This window comes from Ambystoma mexicanum, chromosome 2p (assembly GCF_040938575.1).
Source record: "Ambystoma mexicanum isolate Mex_15411 chromosome 2p, UKY_AmexF1_1, whole genome shotgun sequence".
NCBI lineage: Eukaryota > Metazoa > Chordata > Amphibia > Caudata > Ambystomatidae > Ambystoma > Ambystoma mexicanum.
The window spans coordinates 305115084-305140230 of NC_090923.1; the positions used below are offsets into that span (position 1 = coordinate 305115084).

Genomic DNA, 25147 nt, shown 5'->3' on the forward strand with positions numbered 1-25147 from the left:
TATTAGCAACAAACGTCTTTAATTTAAGCTTTCTGATCATATTTAAACAAATAATTTGAAAACTGTTGCCCTGTGTGGGGGTAAAGGAAAGTCCTTTGTTAAGGGCAGACAATTCTTTTTATGCCAGTTGTCGTTCTGACAAGTTGTAGACTAGGCTCGAATTGGCCATTTCACTAATTGTCTCCTTAGACCTGACCTTGTTACTCTGCCAATGTTCCCTGAATTTCCGTCTGACACCCCCGCCCCTGTAGTTGCGTTTGTCATTGAAATATGTGATGTTAGTGGATCCTGAAAACCTAATTGGTTTGTAAAACCTCTTCTGTAAGGTCTGATCTCCCCTAAAAAAACTTTCTTTGTATATTGGTGTTGGTAAGAATACCTGTAGGTTCTGTTGAGGTGGTAGCAGAGATTTCCCCTTCAGACACAATATCTGAGCTACCTTGTGAGGTGTTTGGTGTACTTGCTTTTGATCTGGACCTGTAACTAGCATCAAATTTGGGTTGACATGTGTACACCCGATCATCTTGATAATCACGTTCGTCACAAACATTTTTTCTAAACTTACATATTTTAATTTCATCCTGCACGATTTCAAGATATCATACATTTTGTCATAATTTTTGGTTTTGTTTCTTGCTAACCTGTTCATATCAGTAATCTCTTGTTTAAGTTTATTGAATTTGGGTGTGCTTTCTCTTAGCGTGCTCTATCAGTAATTCTATCATCACCTTAGAGCTGCTGTTCAGATTCTCTCCTACTTATCTGCTAGATCAATATCGTCAGTATTATCAACATTCCGAAATATGAAGATCCTAAGACCACATGGTATTTTGTTGTTCTCCAAGTAGTTAAGCAAAGATGCTTGTTCCGAATATTTATTAATTTCCTTTTCGACAACCTATTGTAGTCTAACACATTTTTGTCGAACGGTTTCCTGTGCCAGTCAGTCTAGTGCGAAAGGCATAATCAGTACTGCCTTTTGGAGCAAATAGTGCAGCTCTGACCTCCTATCTGGAAAGTTAATAGTCTGCCATCTTTTATACAACAAACATTATAGCAAGCACTGAACCAGTAACAATTATGCAAACTATAAATGTGGGTAGACTGGAATCCCATTGGGCTAGACCCCGACCAAAGGCCAATCTGTGTGCCAGCTGCACGTCTAGTATAGTGGATCTCCCCGTTAGTATAATCTATGGTCTAGATCGTCTCAAAGCCATGTACAAGGAGAACCAGTGAGTTTATGTGTGCAGTACTTGTAAATGCAATAAATGGGGAAGTCTGATTGAAAACTAAAGAAGCAGTTGAAGCTTTAATACATCAAGGCTGGAACTTCTAATTAATGACAAGCTAACTTATAGTTTAACCCATCATTAAGTCAACAAATTCACATAGCACTAGCAACAGATACTGATATTACCCCACTCTCTACTTTTATTACTTTTATTACTATAGTAAGTATTAAATGCTGAGTTGGGATAGGTATATGACAATCAAGTTGCATGTTCTTTTCTGAAGCAGGCACATTAACCCAATTGTCTACCTCACCCATTTAACTGACATATATTACAACGTAGAATTGCATATTTGCGAAAAATATACACAGGTACCCTTATCACAGTTTCTTTTGCTGTCTTTGTTGAAATTACAGAGATGCAAAACTCATATTTGTTTAGGTTTGAATTACTTTGCACTATGGTATTTGAAGTCCTACATTCAAGATGTGCAAAAATAAAAAGCACACTCCTATTATTTTTATTTTTTTGCTCGACTGTATTTCTGAAAATGTATAATATGTTTGTTAGGTTACTTGATTATTTTTTAATTTGTTGTGTATTTTTTATATAAATTTTACATTTTACGCAGAAATTAAAAACATTTTAAAATTCTCATACCAATGTACTGATTACAGATTGTCATTATAACGAGAACTATGTACATATTCCAGATACCCTGAAACCAATTTCCACATTCCAAAGCTTCACATAGAGTTTTTAACATCATAACTAATTAAAATAAGTAGAATTTGTTCCTTATTTTTAGAGTACAATACAAAACTTGGCTAACTATTGCCCAGTCCTTAATTCCTTGCTGAGTGACCATATCAATGGCTGAAAAAATCTCAATCAGCAGCTTTACTAAAGATAACAGTAGTGACAGTTGTGAGGTGGTCATAAGTCGATGCCACAAGTCATTTGACAGTACCATCGAGGATGAATGGATGAGCCATTCAAGATGCCTTATCCTACGGCTCAGAAACGTAGGGCACTTCATTACCAAGTGGAATGGTGACTCAGTCTTAAATGAGTCACACATTCTGCACCTTCGCAGTACCTACGGTACTCCTAGTTTAGGTCCAACCACTTCTAATGTTCGGTAACTCTCACAATAGTGGGCACTGGGAAATTTGGCTAAGTAAGATGGGGGTAGGCCCCTATATAGCGAGGATACAGCGCACCTACCATCCGGGTCTTCAGCGAAACAGTTTAGCGTAAGCACCAGCCAGACCCGCTCTCAGCTCAGCGAGGCTACAGATGTATAACGGGCTGCACTCCACCCATACACACCTCGAACCACTTCCTCAGGTTCTGTTATCTAGCCAGCAGGCCCCCTGTCCACACCAGGCGCAGGTCCCCTGGCCAGCTTGTGTTGTATGTGATGCCCTTCCCAGGCCACGCTGCGCTGTTCCAACAGACTGCAACTCACATCTATCTGCCGGCTCCAGCGGTCTCCGCAGTACTTCGGTGCAATACTCATCCTCTGTGCAGCCCAGCACACCCAGGGTCACCAGCTGCCCCCTCCCCGATCCGCTCTGCTCACCAGTGCAACACCCGCTCACAGTACAGTCCGGCACCTGAGTCCCAACAGCTATCTGGCCATTGACCTAAACATCACATGGCAATGTCCGCCCAGCTGAATCCAGCCCAGCACACGCAGCAGCTGGAGCAGCATCTGACACGGCCGTGTCTCCACCCAACCTCCTCCTCCTCACAGTGTTGCAGCAGCGGCTGCCATCTTTCCCCAGCCGGGGTCGTATTTCTGTGCGCATATACTCCTCCCTCGGAGTCCGATTTCCTCCCAAAGCATGACCCGCAGCAGAGCAAAGGTGTTCCCTTCTGCCTGATGTTCTTGTGTGCGGCCGCATTTTCCCTAAGCTGCCGAACCAAGGATCTGTGTAGGATCACAACGGGAGCTCTGTAGATAAACTCCCTCACCTCATGGGCTCAGGACACGCCCCCATTACTAAAGTCCTTTAGTAGTTTCCTCCAAAAATTGGAAAAACAGACATCTTGAGAATATTATACGCTGATGATCTGATCCTCATAGACAAGAGCAAAATTGGTCTACAACGCAAATTGACCAACCTGGCACGCTATATTGACGACAATAACTTGGAAATTAACAAAAACAAAACAAAAATTCTGATTCTGGACAAAATGAAGACCAAAAGTGCAAATTCCAAGAAACAGAATTGGTTCTTTGATGAAGCAAAACTTGAAATAGTCTCCCACTACAAATATCTGGGAGTAACCATTGATGGTTCAACTCGAGAGTCATCGATGCAGGAAACACTATGGACTAAAGCAAAGCAGCTAGCCGCCCAAATAAGATCTATTGACAACAAATTCGGAAGTTTTTCACTGCTACCAGCAATCCAATTCTATAAAGCAAAAGCAGTCCCTACACTCCTTTACGGAATGGATGCATTCTTTACGATACCCACTTCTATATGGTCCAAGCTAGAAGGAATAATCTGGAAATCAGTGTTGGGTCTGCCCAAATCGACGTCTATGACTGCTATCAGACGCAAATTGGTCCTCGTATCTCTGGAGGGGTCCGTAGCCCAGAGTGCGATGCAATTCTATAGGATATGCTACCAGACTCACTACCGATCTACAAACTGATTGCCGACGAAATTAAGGGCGAGAAATCTAAAACACTCAATAAATGGGTGGAACATCAAACAAAACTGAATGATGGCCCCTGCACAGAAGATGACCTGAAGTCCAACCCGCAAAGGGTGAAAACAAAAATGGACTGTAAACATTGGATTGACACCATTGACAAAACAAAATCCTAAAACATCTTCCTCCCACATTCAACAAATTTAAAACCCCTTTAAACTATTGCATCAAATTCACGTCCAAGCAGCTACGAAAAACATGAATGAAAGCAAGACTAAATCTGCTGATGACACACGAAATCTTAACCATAAGATCAACAACAGCCTCGAATGAATGTCGTCTCTGCAAGAACTTGGAGCACCCGGAAACACTAATACACTTGGTAATGTCATGCCCAGAAATGAGCCAATGCAGTGCAGTATACCTCTGGCCGCTACTCACAGGAGAGGCAACCATCGACAAAGACTCGTTCTGGAACCGCTTAATATCAGGAGAAGCCACCAGATGGGCTTTGGCAATTGTAAAAATGGTGGACTTAGCACTCTTGTTACATGTTGTACAAAAGCTGTAACATGAGGAATATAAGAATTGAGCGAAAGCCCAGAGGAGAGCGGCGGAGGGCTGCGGTTCTCTGGCAAAGTTTAGATCAGGGTGTAAAACAGCAGCAAAAGGTTTGGGGGTTGACACATGGAGGGAAAACTACATTCAAATATGAAATCTTTCCTAACAAACGCCAATCCCTTGGGCTGGAACACCATTAAAATGTGGCAAAATCACAAGTGAAGTTTGTAAACTCTGCCTGGGGATAGACCCCTCATTCGAGTAAAGACAGTTGGAGAAGTTTCTTGAATCTTTGGCTGTGCATTCTCACGGTGGAGTAATGGATAAGGGCGACTCTGAACATTCATGTGTGGGAAGCAACCAAATTCCTCGTAGCTGCACAATGGAGGCATATTTTATAACAAATGAAGTGGTACATACTGTTTACATCATTACTGTTTATGCAATTGTTCAAAATACCCCACACTCCAAGAGTAAAATTGTGCAATGGATCGGGTGTTTCAGCACAATGTTACCTTTGTGGTTGTGGTTTAGGCTATGGGTCTTGCCAGTTTGTGTTTAAGGTTTTTTTAAATGTTTGTTAACTTCGTAGAGTTGGTAGGACTGTACAATACGTAGTAATATTTCGAGTTTTGTGGGTATAGATATAGATGTTCTGCTTTCGTTTTAAGTACTGTTTAACAGTAAAAGTCCTACCTTGTATTTAAAATATTATTGATGTACAAATGACTTATAAACATCATGCATTGTGTGACATACGTTGCAGTTGGTTCTCCTGGTAGTACTGAGCGTGCAGCAGAATGGCATCAAAGACACATGATTAACCCAGTAAGGATGGCATTTGCCTTTTTAGAACTGAGCAGGTTCTGTAAAGATGTCTGAATGGGTATCTTTAACAGACACCTTTACAGCTGTGAAACTGTGTGCACTTTTGGCACACAGCTTTTGTTCTCACCTTCATATGGCTTTGGTATCCTTTCACAGTTTTTCTTGATGCACTTGCACATGCAGATTGACTCTTTGCCATTTTAACTTCTCTATGATGTATTTCATGCTTGCATTTTTTGGGTGGCCAGAGACCTCTGAAATGTGGGGTAGGGAAGGGAAGTTAGTGCTTGCTTCTGAACATCATTTTAGTGCCACCTGTGGGAAATCTGTGCTTGACTTAAGCATAGGTAAATGCTTAATATTGTAAAATGATGTATCATTTTTAACCTTTACTTTTCTGTATTGATTAGAAAGAACTCCAAAGATAATGTGAAGTGGCACCAATAAAACCAATAAAGGTTTGGCTGTTTTTCATATTAAAGAGCATTTTGGGAAGATGAGAATTGCTAAAGAGCTTTATATCTGTTTTATATGGCTGAGAGCTGTAGGACTGAATCACTAAATACCTAAAGCAGGCTGGGTTTGGCATGAGTTTCCATTTTTTATATAAACAAGTCACCCCAACTATAAAGCTTTTGTAAATGTCAAGCATATATATGTTTGTCCATCATACACTTTAGCTGTCAGTGGAATAGCTGCTAACAGCTCAAAATTACTTGCAGTGTTGTGGATCAGACAGACTCAGAGAAACAAAATTTGCGTTATATTTAAGAAATGACAACCAGTAAATAAAGTGCAATAAAATTCTGCTCCTCTGGGAATCTGCATCCTAGGCCTGGGCCTAGTTAGCCTTGTTGTAAGTATGTCTATGGTGGTGGCACTAGGCACAGAGGCAATGAGGGCTTTGCAAGGCACACACGCTTACTGCCTTGACCTCTTCTGTCCTGAAGAAGCCTATATGGCATCTACTTAATAACTGATACACTGACAATAAGTTTTAAAATCCTAATCCATTTAGGCTGTGGCAAGCCACTGAGTTAACCTGTAATTGCATGGTTGTGCCCAGTTCCTCCATTTTACAAACATCTGTTAAGAACAGCACTCTACTTTGTTCATACCCTCATAAACTGGCTCAGCACTTGCTCTCTTTGTGCTTTTGCACTAGCATCCTTCCTGGGAATGCCTCCACCATCTGTAAATGCTCTGTGGTAAGTCATTTATGATCGAAATTGACATTCCTGTTATTTAAATGAATAGAAAGGCAAATAAATACCTCATCTGAATTTTCTTTGCAACGTGCTAACTTCAAGTGCTGCTTTCCATCAGCAGGCTTGTGAGAGCTTCTTCTGTCCATGGTGCACTTACATCTGGTAAGGGGCCTTCTGCTGGCTCCCCTGGCCTTTAATTATTTATTTTTCCTGCTCCCCTGGCCTTTAATTATTTCTCTTCTATTTCCCGGCTTCCTTCTTCCCAACTCCCTCGCATGCCCCCTTCCCACCCCACTCGCGCCCGCACGGCCTGGGATTGACTGCTTCCACAAGGAAGCAAACCCAATCAAGGAAATACCGAGCCAGAGACGCTCTTTCCATCAGCAGGCCTTTGAGAGCCTGCCTCAGGTAAGTGGCCTCCCGTCCACACCCCCGGTATTTAAATATTTATTTTCCTGCTCTCTGGCCTTTAATTATTTAATTTTACCCTCTCCCCTTCCCCTAGACTTTAATTATTTATTTTTCTAGCTCCCCTGGCCTTTACTTTTTTATCTTCTACTTCCCTGCTGCCTTCCTCCATACTCCTTCACCTATCGGCCCCCTGCCCCACTCCCGCCCACCCAGCCCGCGATTGACCGAGGGCAACCAGGACACCCTTACCTGACCAGCTGGCTAAGGGCCAGAGACAAAGAGCAGCTCCCCCAGAGCAGCTCCTATTCCCTATCTGCCCCTCTTCGCCCATGGACACTAGACCGAACACTACAGCTACACCCCAGAAGACTTTGAGGGTAGCCTGTCTATTATACAGACTATCTGATCACACAGCTACATCAAAGACAAAGCTCCATCTGAGCATCAAGGTACATATTCATGCATCACTTCGGAGGACATCTGCCGCAGGCACGGTTACCCATCTACATGCATCAGATTGCAGTGACGACCTATGACAACAAATTTGGTCTAACTGGCACTGTAATGAATCCAATTATATAATTACTCCCCTTCCGGCAGAGACTCCCTCCTTGCCCCTCCCATGTGGCCAGGGGAGGGCAGCCACTACCTGATGCTGATCTGACCCTGGGAGTGGCTATATGAGGGAGGATCACAGAGATGAGACATGATATACCGCTTTTCCCTTGCAGGACACTGAATTGCCTTCAGAACTAGATAAACTATTCTTCCAATGTTTTTGTGCAAGTTAGTTAAAAAGAACTACGGTTTCCAGAAACACCTTAACACTACAACAAGGAAGAGGAATCGAGGAGAACAGAGCAGGAGAAGCTTTGAGCTGAGGCAACAATTTAGTTGTTGGGAGCTGTGGGAAACCGTACAGTATTCCCCCACATGACATGAAAACAAACGTAATTTAAGACAGCTTTTTATAGCTCATGCGGCCTGTTGCCAATGAGACAAAGACAAATGTAGATGACAGCTGTTTTCTTATTTCGTGCAGCCTGCCACCATTGATAGCCGGAGAATGGTAGTCAAACATTCCGTTTACACAGAAGGCTAGTATGCACACTTGCTGGACGAATATTACTTGGCCTCACCAAGGTCCAGGAAGTGGTGCTTTCCTGTTCTGGCAGGTGAGCATACCACAAACGGCAAATAGTTGCTTGTTTTTAACTGCACACCAGTAGGTGCGAGCATTGACTTCACACCGTTAAGAGTTATATCTGATAAGGATTCAAGAACAGGAAATTTGCTGACACGAACAGAAGCAAAGTGCACGTCTGCAAGGTCAAGAAGTAACAAGTCAGAGAAATGTCTCTTAGCAAAACCAAGGGTCATAGAGTACAGTGGAGGCATTCACTGAATGGGTACAAAGCTCTCACTGGGGGGGTGAAAACCTACCTAATGGAGTTTTACATAGGCACCCTAAACTCAGCGAACACAGTGACAGGCTCAGCTCTAGGCTTTGCTCTTCCAGATAGCAGATATGACGCACACGGGCAGGGAAACCATGTTCCTTCATACATGTAAGGCCCAAGCAAAAGAGTGTGAAAAATCAATAGCTGCAGACATGTGCATCGAGGCTGGAGGGGCTGCGGAGGAGAGCAGAGCAGAGGAGTCCTGAGCAGAGCAGCAGCAGGAAAGAGACAGCCGGGCCCAGCTAAGCAGAACTCGTAAACCCCAGAAGGCGCTTTTTCATTTGAAGCACATTTTGCTCTAAACGTTGAGTGAAGGGTGGGGGCTTGCTGAGTGCATTTAGACTGATGGCGTGTAGTATAGTGTAGCATAGCTTCATGAGACATAAAGGTTACGCATGCTGTTAAACTAAAACCACCACTTGTTCTATTATTTAATTATTTATCTATTCAAACATGCTCTTTGCCCACATGGCAATCTTGTTCATAGGTGTGACGTTATGCTTTGTTATATCTGCTTTTGCTTCAGCTTGTTTAATGAAAATAAGAACCCTCAGAAGATAGGGTGTCATATTAAATACACTAACATGATAATTCCTGTGTCAAGTGTATAATTCAGAGTAATGTATCGGAGTTGTATCTCTTTGAGTCCAAGAACTTTACAATTCCTGGCTGTACATGTTTAATCATGTTGGTAAGCACACAAACCTAGGCAGGCCTGTCTTTTGACATTCAATGACTGATGATCATGGGTCTATTTTCACAGCCTCAAACAATGTGGAGATAAGAGGCTCATGGTCACGCCTAACCTGGAGTCAATCAAGTCACTACTCCCTCAGCAGACCAGGAACGGGCCATTGCTTTTGGATCCCGACCTTGGGGGTGGACACGTGAGGGAGGATCACATGAGTGGATAGTCATGGGGGATTGGGAGGTGAATGCCTAAAAGCGAGACCTGGTATTCCCCCTTTTCCCATTACATATCAAAACCCTCTCCCTTAGCTTTTATGGGATATTTTCAAACCCATTCCATCTCACCTCACCCATTTCCAGCATATACTGGGACGAAGAAAGAAGAAAGACGATCAAGAGCAGTAAAGAGTACCCCTAGACATAACAGTGAGAAGCAGAGAGAAGCCTACCACATTACACCACTAGGCTGTCCCACTAATAGTCAGACAAGGTCAGGCTATTTACCTTCACCATTCACACCTGACTCCACTTGACCCACAGTTAGGGCATAACAGGTGTGGTTCTGCCAGGAAAGAGGAGCGAGCTGGGGTTGCTGGTTGGAATGTGGAGGCTGCCGCATGAGAAGCCTGGGAAGTCTGGAGGCGAACGGGACACTGAGACGCTGACACTTTGTGGCTGGGGGGTTGCAGCGTGGCTAGGGAGCTGTGTCTCCATGGAGCTGGTGTGAGGCGAGTTGCTAATTATTGGCTGTATTTAGGGCAGTGCTCATTCTCCTGGGACGTGTGCCTGAGGGGGCAGGTGGTGAAACCCTGACCTCGGCCCACAGATCCCAAGGGTTTATGGTCTTTCAATCGAAAGGGTTTCCATCGAAACCCTTTCCAACAAAACTTTTCCATCAAATGTTTTTGCATTGAATGCATTTTTTTGCCTCTTCCCCCCCCCCATTCCTGCTGGTTTTTACCCTTGGTACCCAACCCCAATGAAAAATAACCCTTTGCACCATCCATAAATGCATTTGATGCAAAATAATGTGCATTCGATGTAAAAAGATTTGATGCAAAAGTTTCGTTCAAAAGGGTTTTGATGGAAACCTTTTCGATGGAAAGACCAGATACCATCCCAAGAAGCTGTTCGCCAGCGCTGCACTACCTGGGTGAGTTTCACAGCAGGAGAAAGCCAGTGGCGTGCCTGTGGCTGGAGCAGAAGCAGAGGTGTGAAAGCGGAAAGCGGCACAGGAAAATGAAAGCAAGAAAACAAGGTGCGCCAACGGCAAGAACAAAGAAAAGACAGAAGAGAGGGCATGAGTGACCCGAAAGCAGAGGAGAGGGTCCAAGCGACCGGAAAGCAGAATAGAGGGTGCGAGCAACCCGTAAGCAGAAGAGGGTGCGAGCAACCCGAAAGCAGAAAAGAGAGTGCAAGCAACTCAAAAGTAAGAAAAGAAGATGCAAGACTGCACAGCAAAGTTGAAAGAGTGTGCATGGGGCATGATGAAGCAAGAGGAGTGTGCAAGATGCACAGTAACAGGAAAGAAGGCGCAGGAGTGCACTACACAGTGGAAAAAAGAAAGAAGTGAAACAAGACAGAAGAAAAGTTGGATAGAGAGAAGAGAGGGATTAGAAGTGGTCAAGCAGGGGTTGAGCAAATGCCCAGCATTTTTGAAGCTCTCTGATGCTGCCCCATAGAAGGAACTGCGTGAACATTTGTTTGAGACCAGAGGCACCTAAGCTTGGGGAAGGGAACCCTGAGAGGCCCGCAGAGACATTTTGAACCTTTGTAAGAGAGGCCTAGATTTGGGGAAGAGGACCATGAGAGGCCTGACCAGAGCTGTGTTTTTTGGTTTGGAATTCTGGAAGGAGTAAAGCTTGGGGAAAGGAACCACAGGTGACCCAAAGACTTTGTGAACTTTAATTGATTCAGGGGCCCTACGTGGAAGGTACCAAGGGCAACCCTGTTGGTGTTTAAGTATTATTTGTTTATACTGGCAGACCGGCACCAGATGTTAAGGCCACTTGAAATCAATAGTGATTTACATTTCTTTTTGAGTCACCATTTTTCTTTAAGAAGACCCCAGAACACATTTTCTCTGAGAGTGAGGGCAGGCATAGGCTGTGACACAGAAATATTTTGGTTTTCGACTTGGGGACTGCAACGGCCCTTAGGAACATCAGTTGAGGGCACAACCCCCTTAGAGTTAGGGTCAGTTTTCGAACTGTTGCGTTTGTGTTTGTGTCTCTCCTGATACCGTGCACCTGTGCCTGGGATGTTTAAAACTGGATCACCAAACAAAAATGGCAGACGTGTTACCGAGGAGCTAAGAGGACAGTGGAGCCAACCAGCTCAGACATTGACCAGACTAAGGTTGCACGAAGAAGATTCCACACGGAAACGCCATAAGCAAGTACAGCGTTTCTGGGCATTTGCCAGTGGGAAGATGCAGCAAGGTGCTTACTGGAGACCTGTGAGGAGAAGATAAGCCCAACCAGAACCACGGGAAGCATGGAAGCTGAAAGCCGAACAGCGCGAGGAAGAGAGCATCCAGCGGGTGTCATCGGGAGGCTATAAGCAGATCGGGAAACATCACGAAGAGCCGGTGAGTCACGCTGGAACGAAGGGGACACCAGCGCATATTTGCAAGCATGCTGCATGTTGAAAATTGAACAACGCAAAATGGATAAAGAAAGGAAACCATTTGGTAACACCGAAAGTGAGGAAGTAAAAGTAAATTTTCCACAGAAGGGAATCTTTTTGAAGTTTGCCCCTCTGTACAGAGAATAAGAAACAGTAACAAGTTAGTATTTATTGGACAATGTGAATTAACCAAACACACTAAGGAGGTTAATGACCAAGATTGGCAGTGTGGGCAAAACACTAACAAGACAAAATAATATTGACAAAAGGAATTATCAAAAAGTGCTAATGTGGTGAATTATCGAAAGTGAAGTTGCAGAGACAGGCAACTTACAAGTGTGTGAATACAAGAAGTCCAGGCAGGAGAGTACACCAGGCAATTACAAATGTGTGAATACAAGAAGCATGACAGGAGAGTATACCAGGCAATCACAAGAGTGTCAATTTCCTTGAGAGACATATTCTTTTGGAGTTATTGATAACTTTTCCAGTTTGAAATGTTTTTAAACACTGAAGGCCAAAGACATTCTCCTTTGCATTTTAAGATCTATTTCCTTAGAATGTGAGGGTCAGAATAGTATTTTGGATACAGGACAGTTTTGTTTTGGAAATTCTGACACTGACAGATCCTTAGTTTTGAGTTTAGGTAGGGAAACACCTCTAGCACAGGGACTGTGAGGCATTTTCCCAACTTTTTATTTATCAATAAAAGTCTTTAGCCAAAACCATCTCCAACCTTTGTCTAAGTTTCATTCCAGACTCCTCACAACTCATAATGATTCACCTCCATACACCAAACTAAAACACAAAACATCTCTGCCATCAGAATGCAGCTATTACCTATGACAGCAAGTTGGTCTAGATGGACACATAACGATTCTCATGCACTTGCCCACTCTCCTGACCACTTCAGCACCCACCCACATGCCTGACCTTCATGGGTAGCTTACTTGAGCTCGGCCAGCCCACCTGACTTCCTATCTTGGCCAAATGCACACACGCATTTTAATCCTTCTGATCATTTTCCCATACCTGGACTTCGGTCCACCCGGGCAGTTCTCACCACAAGCGCTTTGAGTCCATACTAATTGGCTAAAGGTGCTATATAAGTGTCAAACTACCAATTTACTGCATTGCTATCATTTCGAATAAATTACTGATTTTGTCAAACACATTTTCATGGCAAATGCATAGTCAGGAGATGCACTTTCAAAAGGTTTTTCTTCCGCATACTTTCTTATAGCAGAGCTACTGAGTTTCGATTGCTGATCTAAATAGGAGTGGATGGGATCACGCATACTCTACCAGTGAACTTCTGGATTCGTTTCCTTTTTGACTATTCCCAGATACCATAGGGAATGTAGCCACTACTTTTCCTTTGCTCTCATGTTTTTAGGAAATTTGCAATCAATCGTGTTCCAAATACTTACACATATAATGAACTTTAGTGGACATTCTGTTCATCATTGTTTGGTCATTCTGAGAACCCAATTGGATTTTCCTATTTGTTGGTTTTGAATTTTGATTGTCAAAGTTCTGACATTATTTATGTAACGTGTGTGTTTGTCTAGCCATTTTCCTGTGGTGTTATGTGACGATGCTTACAAAAGAACACATTTCAGCCGATGGCATAACTGAGCTTTGTGAAAGCGAATGCACACATCCTGTACTGAATAACATACATATGCACGATTGGTAGAGTTTAAAACAATATGCTCTAAAGCGTGACTTCGTGAAAGATGGTATTTAAATCCTTTGGAATTAGCAGATTCACAAGCTTCAACAGGTCTCCACTAATCCCCGAAAACGTTCTTTCTCCTGCCCATTTGTTTAACAAGATAATGAGCCCCATTTTCTGTTACACCAAAGGGCAAGGATCCTCTTCACGCCTTCGTGGCTCAAGCGATCAATTGTGTTTTATATTGCCATGAGTATGTATCTTTGCTCAGGACTGAATAACTTGTTCATTGTATCACTATACTGTGAATACAAATACGAAGGAATGTATACGTAGATCTAGGGTTCTGTTCTATGTAGTTAGGTCAGCACAACTGAAGGTTCAAAGGTTACACATTAGTAGAACGAATCGATGAATTATTAACACATGCCAGCTCTGCCTATTAAGCGAGAGGAGGTGCACAGAATCGCTTGTGCATGTGAATTTTCTCAAGTAAATCAACAGCTGAATCTAAAGACATTTTTGGTGTTTCCCTGACATTACCTATCTGTTAAGGGTTGTCTTGCGAAATATGACATGTTTTAAATAACTTCTAGGTCCTTAATGCACACTGAGACATGTATGTATTCTGGGGAAATGTAAAGGGAGTGTGCATATGTTGAGTTTGCAAAACAATTCTTTTTATTACAAGTGCCTTTTTAGCAGCTCCTATTTGTATTTTCGAAGGAAAATCAAATTCACTTTCTATGCCATTCTTAAAATGAGCTAGTCAATAAAATCTTCCAAATGTATACGTAGTTCTTATGTGAGTTAACTATGTAGACAGGCGTTAACAAAAACCTATTTAAGGATTACATCTACTTTTGCCAACTGCGGGCTCTAACAGGTTGTAGGGGATCGCTGCCCAATTTAGTGGTCCTGACCTAAAGGCAAAGGTCCCCTCACACTCATTAGAACCTGCTATTAAGGCCTCCAATTCTATTAGAGCGTGGCACTGCCAGAGGAATGTTGGGCAGACTCGCAGGGGGCAGTCACGCCAAAAGGCAGAGCGCCTCTGCACAGTTTGCTCTACAGGATATGGGCAGATAGATAGATAGATGGACCTCCTCACTGTGGCTTGCTCTTGAGTTCAGATGCCCCCCTCTCGCAGTTTGCTCTTAGGGGGCTGTGTGGACATGTTAGAAGGGCTTCCTCTCCTGTGACTACTTTGTGTCTAGAGGCAGTTTATTAACAAGGATGCAACATGGCAGCAAGGTTAGAAAATTAGACCACGTTGCAATGTAGCTGCTATTTTGGCTGTTCTGAAGGAGCACAGCATGTTCAAATAGTTGGCCCCCCAAACTCTGCAGAGCATTGTTTCCCATAACGGCTAGCTAAGATTTCACACTGAAGTTGAAAGCACATTCTGAGAGCTGGCAGATGGCTGAAGAAATACAGCAGCCGGTATGGTAATATGCTTACTTTATTTCCCCTTTCTGAACAGGTTTCTGACAGGACATAACATATAGTTCATCAAAGTCTCTAGTGGTTTTCTTTCTCTTCCCGGCAGTTTCTTAACTGCTCTGCCTTCTTGCCACCTGAACTCGCTCTTAATAAGCCCATGTGAAGACCTCCTGGTCGTCTTTCCCTGCTACTGGCAGCTTCTGCAAAACAAGCGAGATAGTTCACCGCCATTAAGGTTTGCACTTTCCTTAAATCCCACTCCCTTGCTCCTGATAGGTCCACCCCTCTCTCCTCCTTCTGGGACCTGGCTGAGCGAATAGGGATACCTTCCCATTCCCAGCCCCAACCAGAGGGCCCGTTGGGACTCCAGGCCGAAGCCCCACCCAGGTTCCATTGCCACTGGCTACACTGCTTCATGCTGCCAACTCGGCGTTGGATGGTGCCGTAGCCCTATGGATGCTCTGGCTTCCCTGCTGTCATTGCTGATGGCAGTTGCGGGTTTCCGATCCTGAGAGTTCTTCTTCAACACCCCTCCCAGGCCCTGCTGTAGGGCTGCTGGCATTGACTCTCTCCTCTTGGGCCTGTTCGGCCCCGTCAGTATCAATGCCATCCACTTCCCGTCTGCTGTCCCTGTCAACCTCAGGTTGCAAAGCGGCACTAGGTTGACGTTTCGACACCTCAGTCGCTGGTGGTCCCTGGCCATGGAGAGAAGCAGGTAAGTGGTGCCGCCTCACAGGGAGACCTGTTCAAAGCAATATACCCATATTCAGCGTTCAAGCAGCTGCAATTTGCACTGTGTATAGTCATTTCAATACTTCATATGAAGGCACACACCTACACATCCAGGCTCTGAGCCAAGGGATGTGTTCTTAGCAAACTGTAACCCTTTAGATGGCTAACACCTGATTTGCCAGCAGCAGCTATCTCTAATTTCTTGTTATGGCAGCATTCATAGAACATCCTGAGATGGCAGGCCTCAGTTACAGAGAGGCAATGAACCACGTTTATTAACATTCTAAGCCTTGTAACTAATAGCCATTGTGATCTGCCAACGGTTAGCCCCTCTCAGTTCCTCTCCATTCATTTGTCATCATTGACATACAGCTTCTTCATACTTAAGTAGTAATGCCGAAATCAATGGGTCATTACCAGTTAGTAACAGCCCCGCCCCAACTCTCGGATTTTAACGAGGATCTAGGGTTGTTACCGCCTGGTATCGGCCTGAGAATGGAGGCATGTGACGTTATTGCTATTATAGCAATACACTACGCAATGGGGGCTGGCAGGACCGTAATATCCCGCCAGCCCAAGCTGAGCAGCGAGTGACTTGTGAAAGCTTAGGTCTCTTACCAGTCCTGTCAGCCCCAGTGCAGAGTTTATTGTTGTTAGCACCCTGGGCGCGCTCCCTCTGAGGTGCTGGTAGTTTTAAAATTGTGGGTTTATTTTGCACAGGAGATCAGTGCAGCGCATGTTGCGCATTGCCAATCTTCATAAGAGCAACTTCAAAGCCACGTTGGCAAATAGAAAAGGGAGTAGTCCATTTTCGATTTCAATGGCAGGAGTCAGAGAGATTGTCTGACAGGGACCAAGGGAAGGAACAATTAAGAAGGGTTTATTGGTGTAGGGAAAAACAGTGTTGGCCCAGGGAGATGCCTATGGATAAGGGTGAGAGAGCCTGGGAGATGGGCGAGTGCACAAAAAAATGCCAAACACCTAGTGGCAGGTGATTGGGTGGCTGAGAGAATATGTGCAGTTAGTGTGTGGTTCCCTCTGTTTCCAGACATCTGATTGGTCCGTGCCTCTCCCCCGGGTGCTAATTGAACATTCCACACATTGATAGCAGAGTTTCCTGTTACTAAGAAGGCAAGACAAAGGAGAAATCTTGGAATGTTGGGACGGAGGATTTAATTGCCATGTGGCAGTGGAACGTCCAAAATGTCAGTGTCCCAATATGGCTTTATGGCCCTCACCCACAGGCTACACTGGTCGGTAATTCCCTGGGAGATCAAACAAAGGCAGCATAAGGCCATTACCGACCAGTTCAGCTCATGGGTAAGAGGTATAAATCTGTTAGTTCCCCAGGGCCAGGCTGCATGTGGTGCCATAGCCCTAGAGTACTAATCCAGAGAGGTACTAGTTTTTATTTATTTATTTTTGGGATATTTATAATGCGTCCTTACAACCAAATGGTGTTCCAAGGTGCTGGTAGAGAAGCGGGACTACACTCTGCTTCACCAGTATGATCTAGCAAGCCAGCGAAGTGAGCTAACCAGGCAGTGTCCATCGGGGAAAGCTAGGAGATGAGGGGCATCGGGAGCGGCGCAATTGTCGGCGGAGCATGGTGTGCGAATTTGGCACATAACGCCTATGAGTTGCCAAGTGACAATCTGGAAATATTGTGTCCGATCCAAACAGAGACAGCTTCAGGTTCCAAAGGATGCAGGAGAGGGCACCTAATAGGGCACACTGGCATTCTAAATGATCCAAGGTTAGTGGCTACTGTAAGGAATCAAGAGTAAGACGCAGTAATAGGTTTCAAAATGACTTATGACTTTTATTTTCAAAATAACAAGAAGGTTGGGCAACATCCTGTCTAACCCTAACTCTAAGAGGGCTTTCCCTGGTTCAACAAAACTAAGGCGCATCAGTGTCCGGATCTAAACCAAAAGAGCGTCCTCCGTCCTGTGTCCAAAGCCTAAAATTACCCTTACACTCTAAACTCAATATGATGTGTACAAGGGGATTTCTGTACGATATATATTTGTAGCTTTCCTTCAGAGTTCCAAAACATAACTGTTTAAAGTGCAGAAAGAAAAGGAATACAAGGAAGAAGTGCTTTCGGAAAAAGGGGTTCTCATTTCCCCTATGTTTCCCGGTGCTGACGCAGCAGACTTTAGCGGGGCCGCAATCCATAGGGAAACAGGGGAGAGCTCTTGTGCCCTGCCGGGCCCGACACCACTTCATCTCTATGACATTGGATTTTGTACACATGTTTAAAGCAGGGAATTGAGATGAACAACCTACCCGTATATTTGTATTTTTCCCACTGATTCAGATGGAGCATAGTCCTGTAAGAAACTCCAGGGTGTTTATTAAACTGTATGGAAAAACGCCTAATCTAAACCTACAGCTAAAATGGGAGCAAGCTTCGACAAATCAAATGAAAATAAGGCAGTCCTGTGGCGTTGTATCAAAATAAATGGCCTATACTAATAAAAACTATTGCCAAATCCTTACAACTAAATATAGAAAGAGTGTGGGATAGGGTTTTAAAAGAAAAAGAAGTGTTCACAAATAATATATCAAGATGTGATTGCCAGGGGTCTCATTTCCCCACGCTTTGAGCACGGGATAATGCAGGTCTCCTGAGCGCAGCACACACTCGAGCCTTGGCAGCACTAGGCGACAGCCGTTTCAGCTATCAGGTTTTCAAGGGCCAAGTCTCTTTACTTTCAAAAGTCTCTTGCCTTCGACTACCTGATGTCTCAGCAATAACAAAATAAAAGTTTGGTTCATTTTGTAGTTAGTGTGTTAATTTCTCACCCTTGGGGCCCCCTCTTCCAGGCCCAGACCCCTCTCGAATCTCAGCCTCCCTCCACCGCGTTCACTATAGCTTTCCTCTCCTTCTTTCAAATCTTAATGTCTTTTTTAAACGGTTCCTGTGGGCATCCCTCTGCCGCGTTCACTTTTTGACAACACACTGTTTCTTGGGACTTTAGACTCTGCCCCTCTTTATCGGCATCCCTCCTTCGGGTTCACTCTTGCCAATTCACATTTCCTTTTAGCGGGATTCACTCCCCTTTACTTTTCAAAGGTTTGTCTCTTCTTGATGGAGGATTCACTTCCCTTGCTTTTAACAGTTTGTCGGTCAAAGACTTTCCATTGCACTGGGGATTTTGCTAGACCTCCTGCATGACTACTTTGACCTGTCTAGCCTTCTAGTATCAGTAGTTTCAGTATATGTCGGATCAACCAGAGTCTCTCGAGGGAGCACCCACGTGGTGCCATATCCCTCTGCAGCTGGGATTCCCTTAACAGTTTACATAGTTCTTTGAACTTTCCTTCATTTGCTACTTTGCAGCTTTCATTAAACACAGTTCGGTTCTTATCGGTTCTCGCCTCGACTCACCGGCTGTGATTAACCGCTTGGCTTTCTTTGTATCTGGAGTCAAGGTAGCAGGAGTCTCCCTCGATCCTGCTTATCAGCAGAGGCACGCTCCGTATACAGCTGACATCGGCTGCAACACACTTGAGCTATTGTTCGCGGTCTTGCATTTCCTCCTACGAAGGCTTCACAGGTTTGGGACAGGAAGGGCAAGGTTGCGTTACTGCTTGTCACCCTCTCAGTTTCTGCCGCTTTTCTCCTTCTCTTGAACTGCCAGGTCTGGATAGCTGTCTTGTCCTGCGGTCTGCCCTGCTCATAGTGTCCTTTCGTGCTCCACCTTTTATCCCTGTGGGGAAGGGAAAGGGCCATCAGGTGTGTGTGATTCTGGTCAATTGCCTGACTTTGCCTGACCTTTGTGTTGGGACATATCAGGTAAACAGTTCTGGTGTTAGTCCGTTGTCTTTCGTGTTGTGCAAAAGTGTTCGTGTACGAAAAAGGGGGCGGGGGAGTGTTTTCGAATGTCATTGTGGTAGGATCAGGAAAAGGTATCGGAGCAAGGGGGATACTGTACTTCACCTGTCGGTGTCCCACTCCCACTACTCAAGGACCCCCCCCCATCCAGGTGACCCTCCCTCACTGGTCCACCCCTTGGACTGGATCCAATAGCGATGACCATGTTCTATCCACCTGGATGACAAATCCCTGGAACCTAACTAGGGAGGCACCTTCAGGTTTCTCACCATGGATAGACAATTTCTGATGCCCCTGATGCAAAAGCAGATTCTGTACCTGTACTTGTATCCTCACTCAAACACAAAATTCTACCACTCAAAAGGAAGCTTCCAGTGTCTGAACAAATTCATCAATATATACCGAAGGACCAAGTTCATCTAACGGCAGAAGACCTTTTGGGGAAGCCCATTCTTTAATAACAGAAATTAATAATTTCTTGGGCTCATCTGGTCTTTTGACTGCTCCACCTGATAGCTTGAATTTGAGCAGGAACACACTGCAACCTGTGACATTATTGACCTTGTTGCTTTCGGCCTTGGTATCTCTGTAAATATTGCACAGCCTGATGGTACAGGTCCCAAGCCATTGCCACCACCTATGGATGTCTCCCTGACGATGGTCATGGGGGCTGCAGTATTTCATCCTGACCCTACTCCTGTTCTCTGTTCGCCTGTACCCATTTGCTGTGTTGTGACCACCAATTCCCCAGCTTTAGATGTCTCGATGCCTCGGTTTTGTGTCCTTCCAGCGACTTCCCTGTAATGCCTGTGATGTTCACACCTGATGACTTTCCTCATCTTAATAGTCCTCGCAATGATGTTCGTCAGCCAATAATCTATGTGGCCCTTCAATTTTATGTGAGAGTTTGGATAACACCATATTAATTCATCCAGACGGGAAGGTACCGGTGCTCAGTGTAGCACTGTCCTGTCTGAAATTTTCCAACTTGAGAACCTAGTCCTTCACGCGATTGAACTGGTAAATAAAGGCACAATTAAGGAGGGCCCCCTGAGTGATCAGCGGGCTAAAGGAGATGCCCAAGCAAACGAAGCGGAGGTTGATCTGCATGTACCCGTGTCTGAAATTAGCCCGTTTACTATTAATTCAACTGATACTAGCCAGAGGGATAGAGACTCTAGGGACACCACCCATGGTCCACTTGGCTTAGTGGAAGCAGAGGCACTGCCCAATACAGTTCTAAATAACTACATACTTAGTGGAGGCAGTCCTGTTATTTTCAGCTTCCACTGGCTTATGCCCAGGGTTGCAAAGCAGCTAGGGCAACAGGGGTAACCAACATGCAAGGACAGATATCGATTGGGATAGGCCACACCCCAACCAGATTATCTCATTATGACAACAGGCCGTCCTCATTTCGGGCAGAGGGTCACTTTATCTCCATAAGGTCCCCAAGCTTGCCCCGAACTATCATGAACCCAAGTATGCCCTCCTAAAAAAAAATTCTCTACTGGCTTTGGATTGTGAAGGGATGCTCAATCGTTACTCAGGAACAAATCATGTGTTGTGTAAATCCAACAGATTGTCCACAAGATTGTGGAACTCTCCCGTCCCCTGCACACCCTTTATACTGTAGAAACAGTCAATATTTCTATACAATGGTAATATTCAGTTTCTTTCAGAAAAAAGAAGAAATTAATGAGAGAAGCTAATTCATGACACTATTATAATAAAACAGAATGATGGGGACCATCGGTTTTAATTGAATTTTAAATTAATTGTTATAGATATGAATTTCAATTCATTCATCATCCAGTCTTTGTAAACATAATAACATAAATGTGTTCATTTTGAGGTTACATTCAATATTATAATACAAGGGCATACAAGGTACTCATCACACTTTCTATACAATAGGCTTTTCACATGGTATATCCACAGAAAGTAATGATGAATATTTTCTCGACGCGTTTCGGGGTGTCCCCTTCTTCAGGAATTGATAGCCCTCTTCATTGCCGTTAATCTTTGTTTCGTCTATAATGTATGATACAATGATCAAATTTTAGATTCTCACTGATAACTGTCATTTAACTCTTGGGAGAAATTTTTAATAATAATCACCTGGATGTTCAATGTGGAATATCCTAACTGGATTTATTATCAATAGCAATATCAGCCCAATAATGGTTATTCAACCTGTAGATGTGATAAAAAGACAATAGGGAAAGCTCAATTAAAAACGGGATCTTAATTCATGAAGGAAAATCTAGTCATGTAATATCTAAGAAAAAATATTACCTTTCGGTATTTCTGTAAAAAGCTACTACATCCATGGAATGGGTCGCTGTGGTATGTAGAGAGTCCTCAGGTACGGAGGTAGTGCAGTAATGGGCGATTCCTCCACTCGTGTCTGTAAAAACACGTATATATACTATATTAGATACACGAAAACAATGGGGTGGGATCATTCTGTGGAGAGTATTCTGTGAAGGCCTCTAGGCTCATGATATGCAATTGGGGAGCTGTTTACAAAGGATTCTCTTACCTCCTTCCTGAGAAGATGGCCGGTGCTGTAGCTCGAACCGTTCTACACGGTTTTCGCTAAAGATGGCCACTATTTACATTATGACGTCATCACGTCGAAGCGTGACGACGTCACTATGTTTAGAACGTCAGCGTGTGACGGGAAAACAGACGTCATACGGACATATTTTAGAAAACAATGTGTAATTAACCAATAGTATATAGGTGTATATCTATACTGGTGCAGGGAGTTTGAGTCAAATGAAATAAAGGTGAAAAGAGTCGAAAGATAAATGTGAGGAGTGTCTCATGTAACTTCTGGGAAATCTATTGTTTACCACGGACAAAAGTTAATCGAATATTGGACATCCGTGTGTTTACTATTTCAAGAGAAGCATGCTCACATTCTATGGTCTGTAACTTAATACATCCTATGTCAGTAAAAAATCATCCTAAGTGAACTGAACAAATTCAAAAATGTATTTAACAGCAATTGATATTGTATCCACACTGGGTTTCTGATTGGGTCAGGGGAAACAGTATTTAGTTACAAAAATGAGGCTAAACTGTAATCTTCGTTCATCCCATTGGGAGCTAGACTGTTTAGTCTCTCTATCCAGAAGATTTCCCTCTGGTTCATACGTCTGGCATGATTGCCACCTCTTGGGGCTCTGTTCACAATTTCCAAAATCACAACCTTTAGTTGAGAAATATTATGTTTCTTTATGGAAAAATGTCTTGCTACAGGTGAGTTAACACTGTTGGTACGTATGTTACTTTTGTGTTCATTCCAGCGCTCCTTGGCTTTCCTTTGTGTCTGTCCAACATAGTAAATGCCGCATGGGCAGCTTAAACCATAAATGATTGATTTCGTGTCACAAGTGGCAAAATCCTTTAGTGGGATTTTTTGGCCATTTGATGGGTGTCTTACATAGCTTCCCTTCATTATGTTGTTACAATTGCCACAACTGAGACAGGCAAACGTACCTATTTTCCTCTTGGTGAGGGTTCTTTGATTGTCCACTCTCGGTCTTTCTGCTTTAACTAGGCTATCCCTGAAGTTCCGACCCCTCTTGTAGGCGATTATGGGTGGTTCAGGAAATAGTCTCTTTAGTTGTGGATCCAATTTGATTATACCCCAGTTCTTCTTGATCATCCTTGTTATGTGATGACTCTGTGCTGAATATCTTAAAGCGTAGAGAAATGGGATCTCCTTAGATCTATTTCTTGATATACGGAGGTCTTTCCTCTCCAATGTGAGTGTTTTTTCTTCTGCTTTCTTGATGATAGACTCTGGATAGCCTCTTTCCTTGTATCTTTGTGTCATCAATAGGTTTTCATTCCTCAGGGTGTCAGTTGTTGAGATAATTCTCTTTAGTCTAAGGAATTGACTGTAGGGCAAATTATTCTTTAAATGCGTCGGATGATGGCTCCTGAAGTGTAACGTGTTGTTAACATCGGTGGGTTTGTGATAAATATTGGTGATTATCCCATCTTCCCCAATCTCTAGTTCAACGTCCAAAAAATGTAGTTTAGGGGTTCCAATTTCCATCGTGAATTTGATTCTGTCGTGGCCTGAATTGATGTATTTTAGGAATTCCTCTAGTTCGTGATGTTGTCCTCTCCAAATGACGAAAACATCGTCAATGTATCTTTTCCAGGTGATGATTTTTTTGCTAAATTTTGTTGGTATCAAAATCCATTTCATCTCCAAATGGTACATGAATAGATTAGCATAGGCTGGGGCCATTGCTGACCCCATTGAAGTTCCTGATGCTTGTAAATAGTACTGCGTCCTGTATCTGAAATAGTTGTTAATGAGTATAATTTTGCTTAATTTCATTAGGAAGGTTTTGTTTGCTTCACATTCATTTCTTAGTAGACACCATTCGAGTGCTTCCAAACCGTCTTGATGTGGGATGCATGTATATAGACTCTGTACATCAAACGAAACCAGTAGATCATTTCTGTTAATATCTGTTAAGGTGTCTAGGTGATTGAACCTTAAACCTAGGTGTGCGCTAGGCAACACAAATATTGAACAAATCATGTGTTGTACCAGGATCCAATGCCAAGAGGTTAATATTCTCGATTCCATCAGAATTGACCTCAGAGACTATCACTTAACTGAGGGCGTACTGAATATTGGTAGATTGTCTAGCTGCCCTTTAAACTCTACTGTAGGACTCGGCCATCTGCCCTGTGATAAGATTCCCCATTGGTTTGCGCTCAGAGGAGTTAATACTGCCCCATTGGGGAAAAGGCCTCCTAGCGTGTCCCTTCTGTTTAGACCAACAAGGTCTATGGTCCATTGATAACAACAATAACACACAGCTATTTGTAATTTGTATTATCCCTGCATAGATTGCCTGCATGAATTTTGGTTCACAGGCTATTTTCAAATGTTACTTATTTTAAGCGATGTTTTATATTTGTATAATGTTGGTTGTTGTGTTTGTCAAACCTTTATGGCTTGCAGCCGAAATAAAGTTACGATGATGATGAATATATTTTAGTGGAGATGATTTTTTTTCTGTTCCAATATTTTCCGGAAAGACTGGATTTTATTCTTTGCCTGCTTTACATGCCCTTCCCTACATGTTCAGAAATCATACAATATAACCTCAGTAAATGGCTTCCATCTCCAACTCGAAGTATTTCCTGCATATCTATTTCACGGAAATTTGAGTAGGTGCTTTGCAAAATGTTGACTTCATTACATGGTAACGCATCCTTTTATAAAAGTCATCTGCTCTGTTTTCTTTTCACAACGTGACATATTCCCCTTGCTGCACTATGCCGAGAATACTACTGTATTTATTTCTTGCTGTAACTTTTATACATTTTATTAGTTTGCCAGCCTGGGACTAACATTCACAATAACTTTTGTGGCTCAGTCATAGACCTGAATACTTTTATAAACATGGCGTGATTTAATATTAATCTCCTTTTCTGGCACTTACCTAGAATCAGGTCAGACTATAATTCACACATTCCTAACATAAAATGAACCAGGTATTTATTGTGGAGCTTTAAATGTAGAGGGTTTTTAACATGGGCGCAGTCCATTGTAAAGCTTCAGACACACATTTACTGATGGCAGAGTTCTGCCTTCTTGGAGAAGTTGCACGCTGTACACACAGCACTGGTCAAGAAACCATGAAACAAAGACCTACGTAACTCCATCGGGCACATTAATACTCCCCTGTTGAAGAAATAGGCAGACATTACTAATA

General features: G+C 43.3%; 2 protein-coding genes across 4 annotated transcripts in view; one reads left to right on the forward strand and one right to left on the reverse strand.

Annotated features, from left to right (window-relative positions):
• The window catches only part of NINJ1 (ninjurin 1), a 353613-nt gene that overhangs the window by 108719 nt on the left and 219747 nt on the right, over positions 1-25147 (forward strand). The window lies entirely within an intron of this gene.
• On the reverse strand, positions 21113-23900 carry LOC138566393 (uncharacterized). 3 transcript variants are annotated; one of them, XM_069643602.1, is made up of 3 exons: positions 21687-23900; positions 21510-21584; positions 21113-21422 (listed from the first exon to the last, which is right to left on the reverse strand). In XM_069643602.1, the coding sequence occupies exon 1, from the start codon at positions 23752-23754 to the stop codon at positions 22459-22461; it is 1296 nt and encodes a 431-aa protein (XP_069499703.1). In that variant the 5' UTR covers positions 23755-23900; the 3' UTR covers positions 21113-21422; positions 21510-21584; positions 21687-22458. The 3 variants fall into 3 exon arrangements, with proteins under 3 accessions (XP_069499703.1, XP_069499702.1, XP_069499701.1); XM_069643601.1 differs by having other exon boundaries at positions 21113-21584; XM_069643600.1 differs by having other exon boundaries at positions 21510-23900.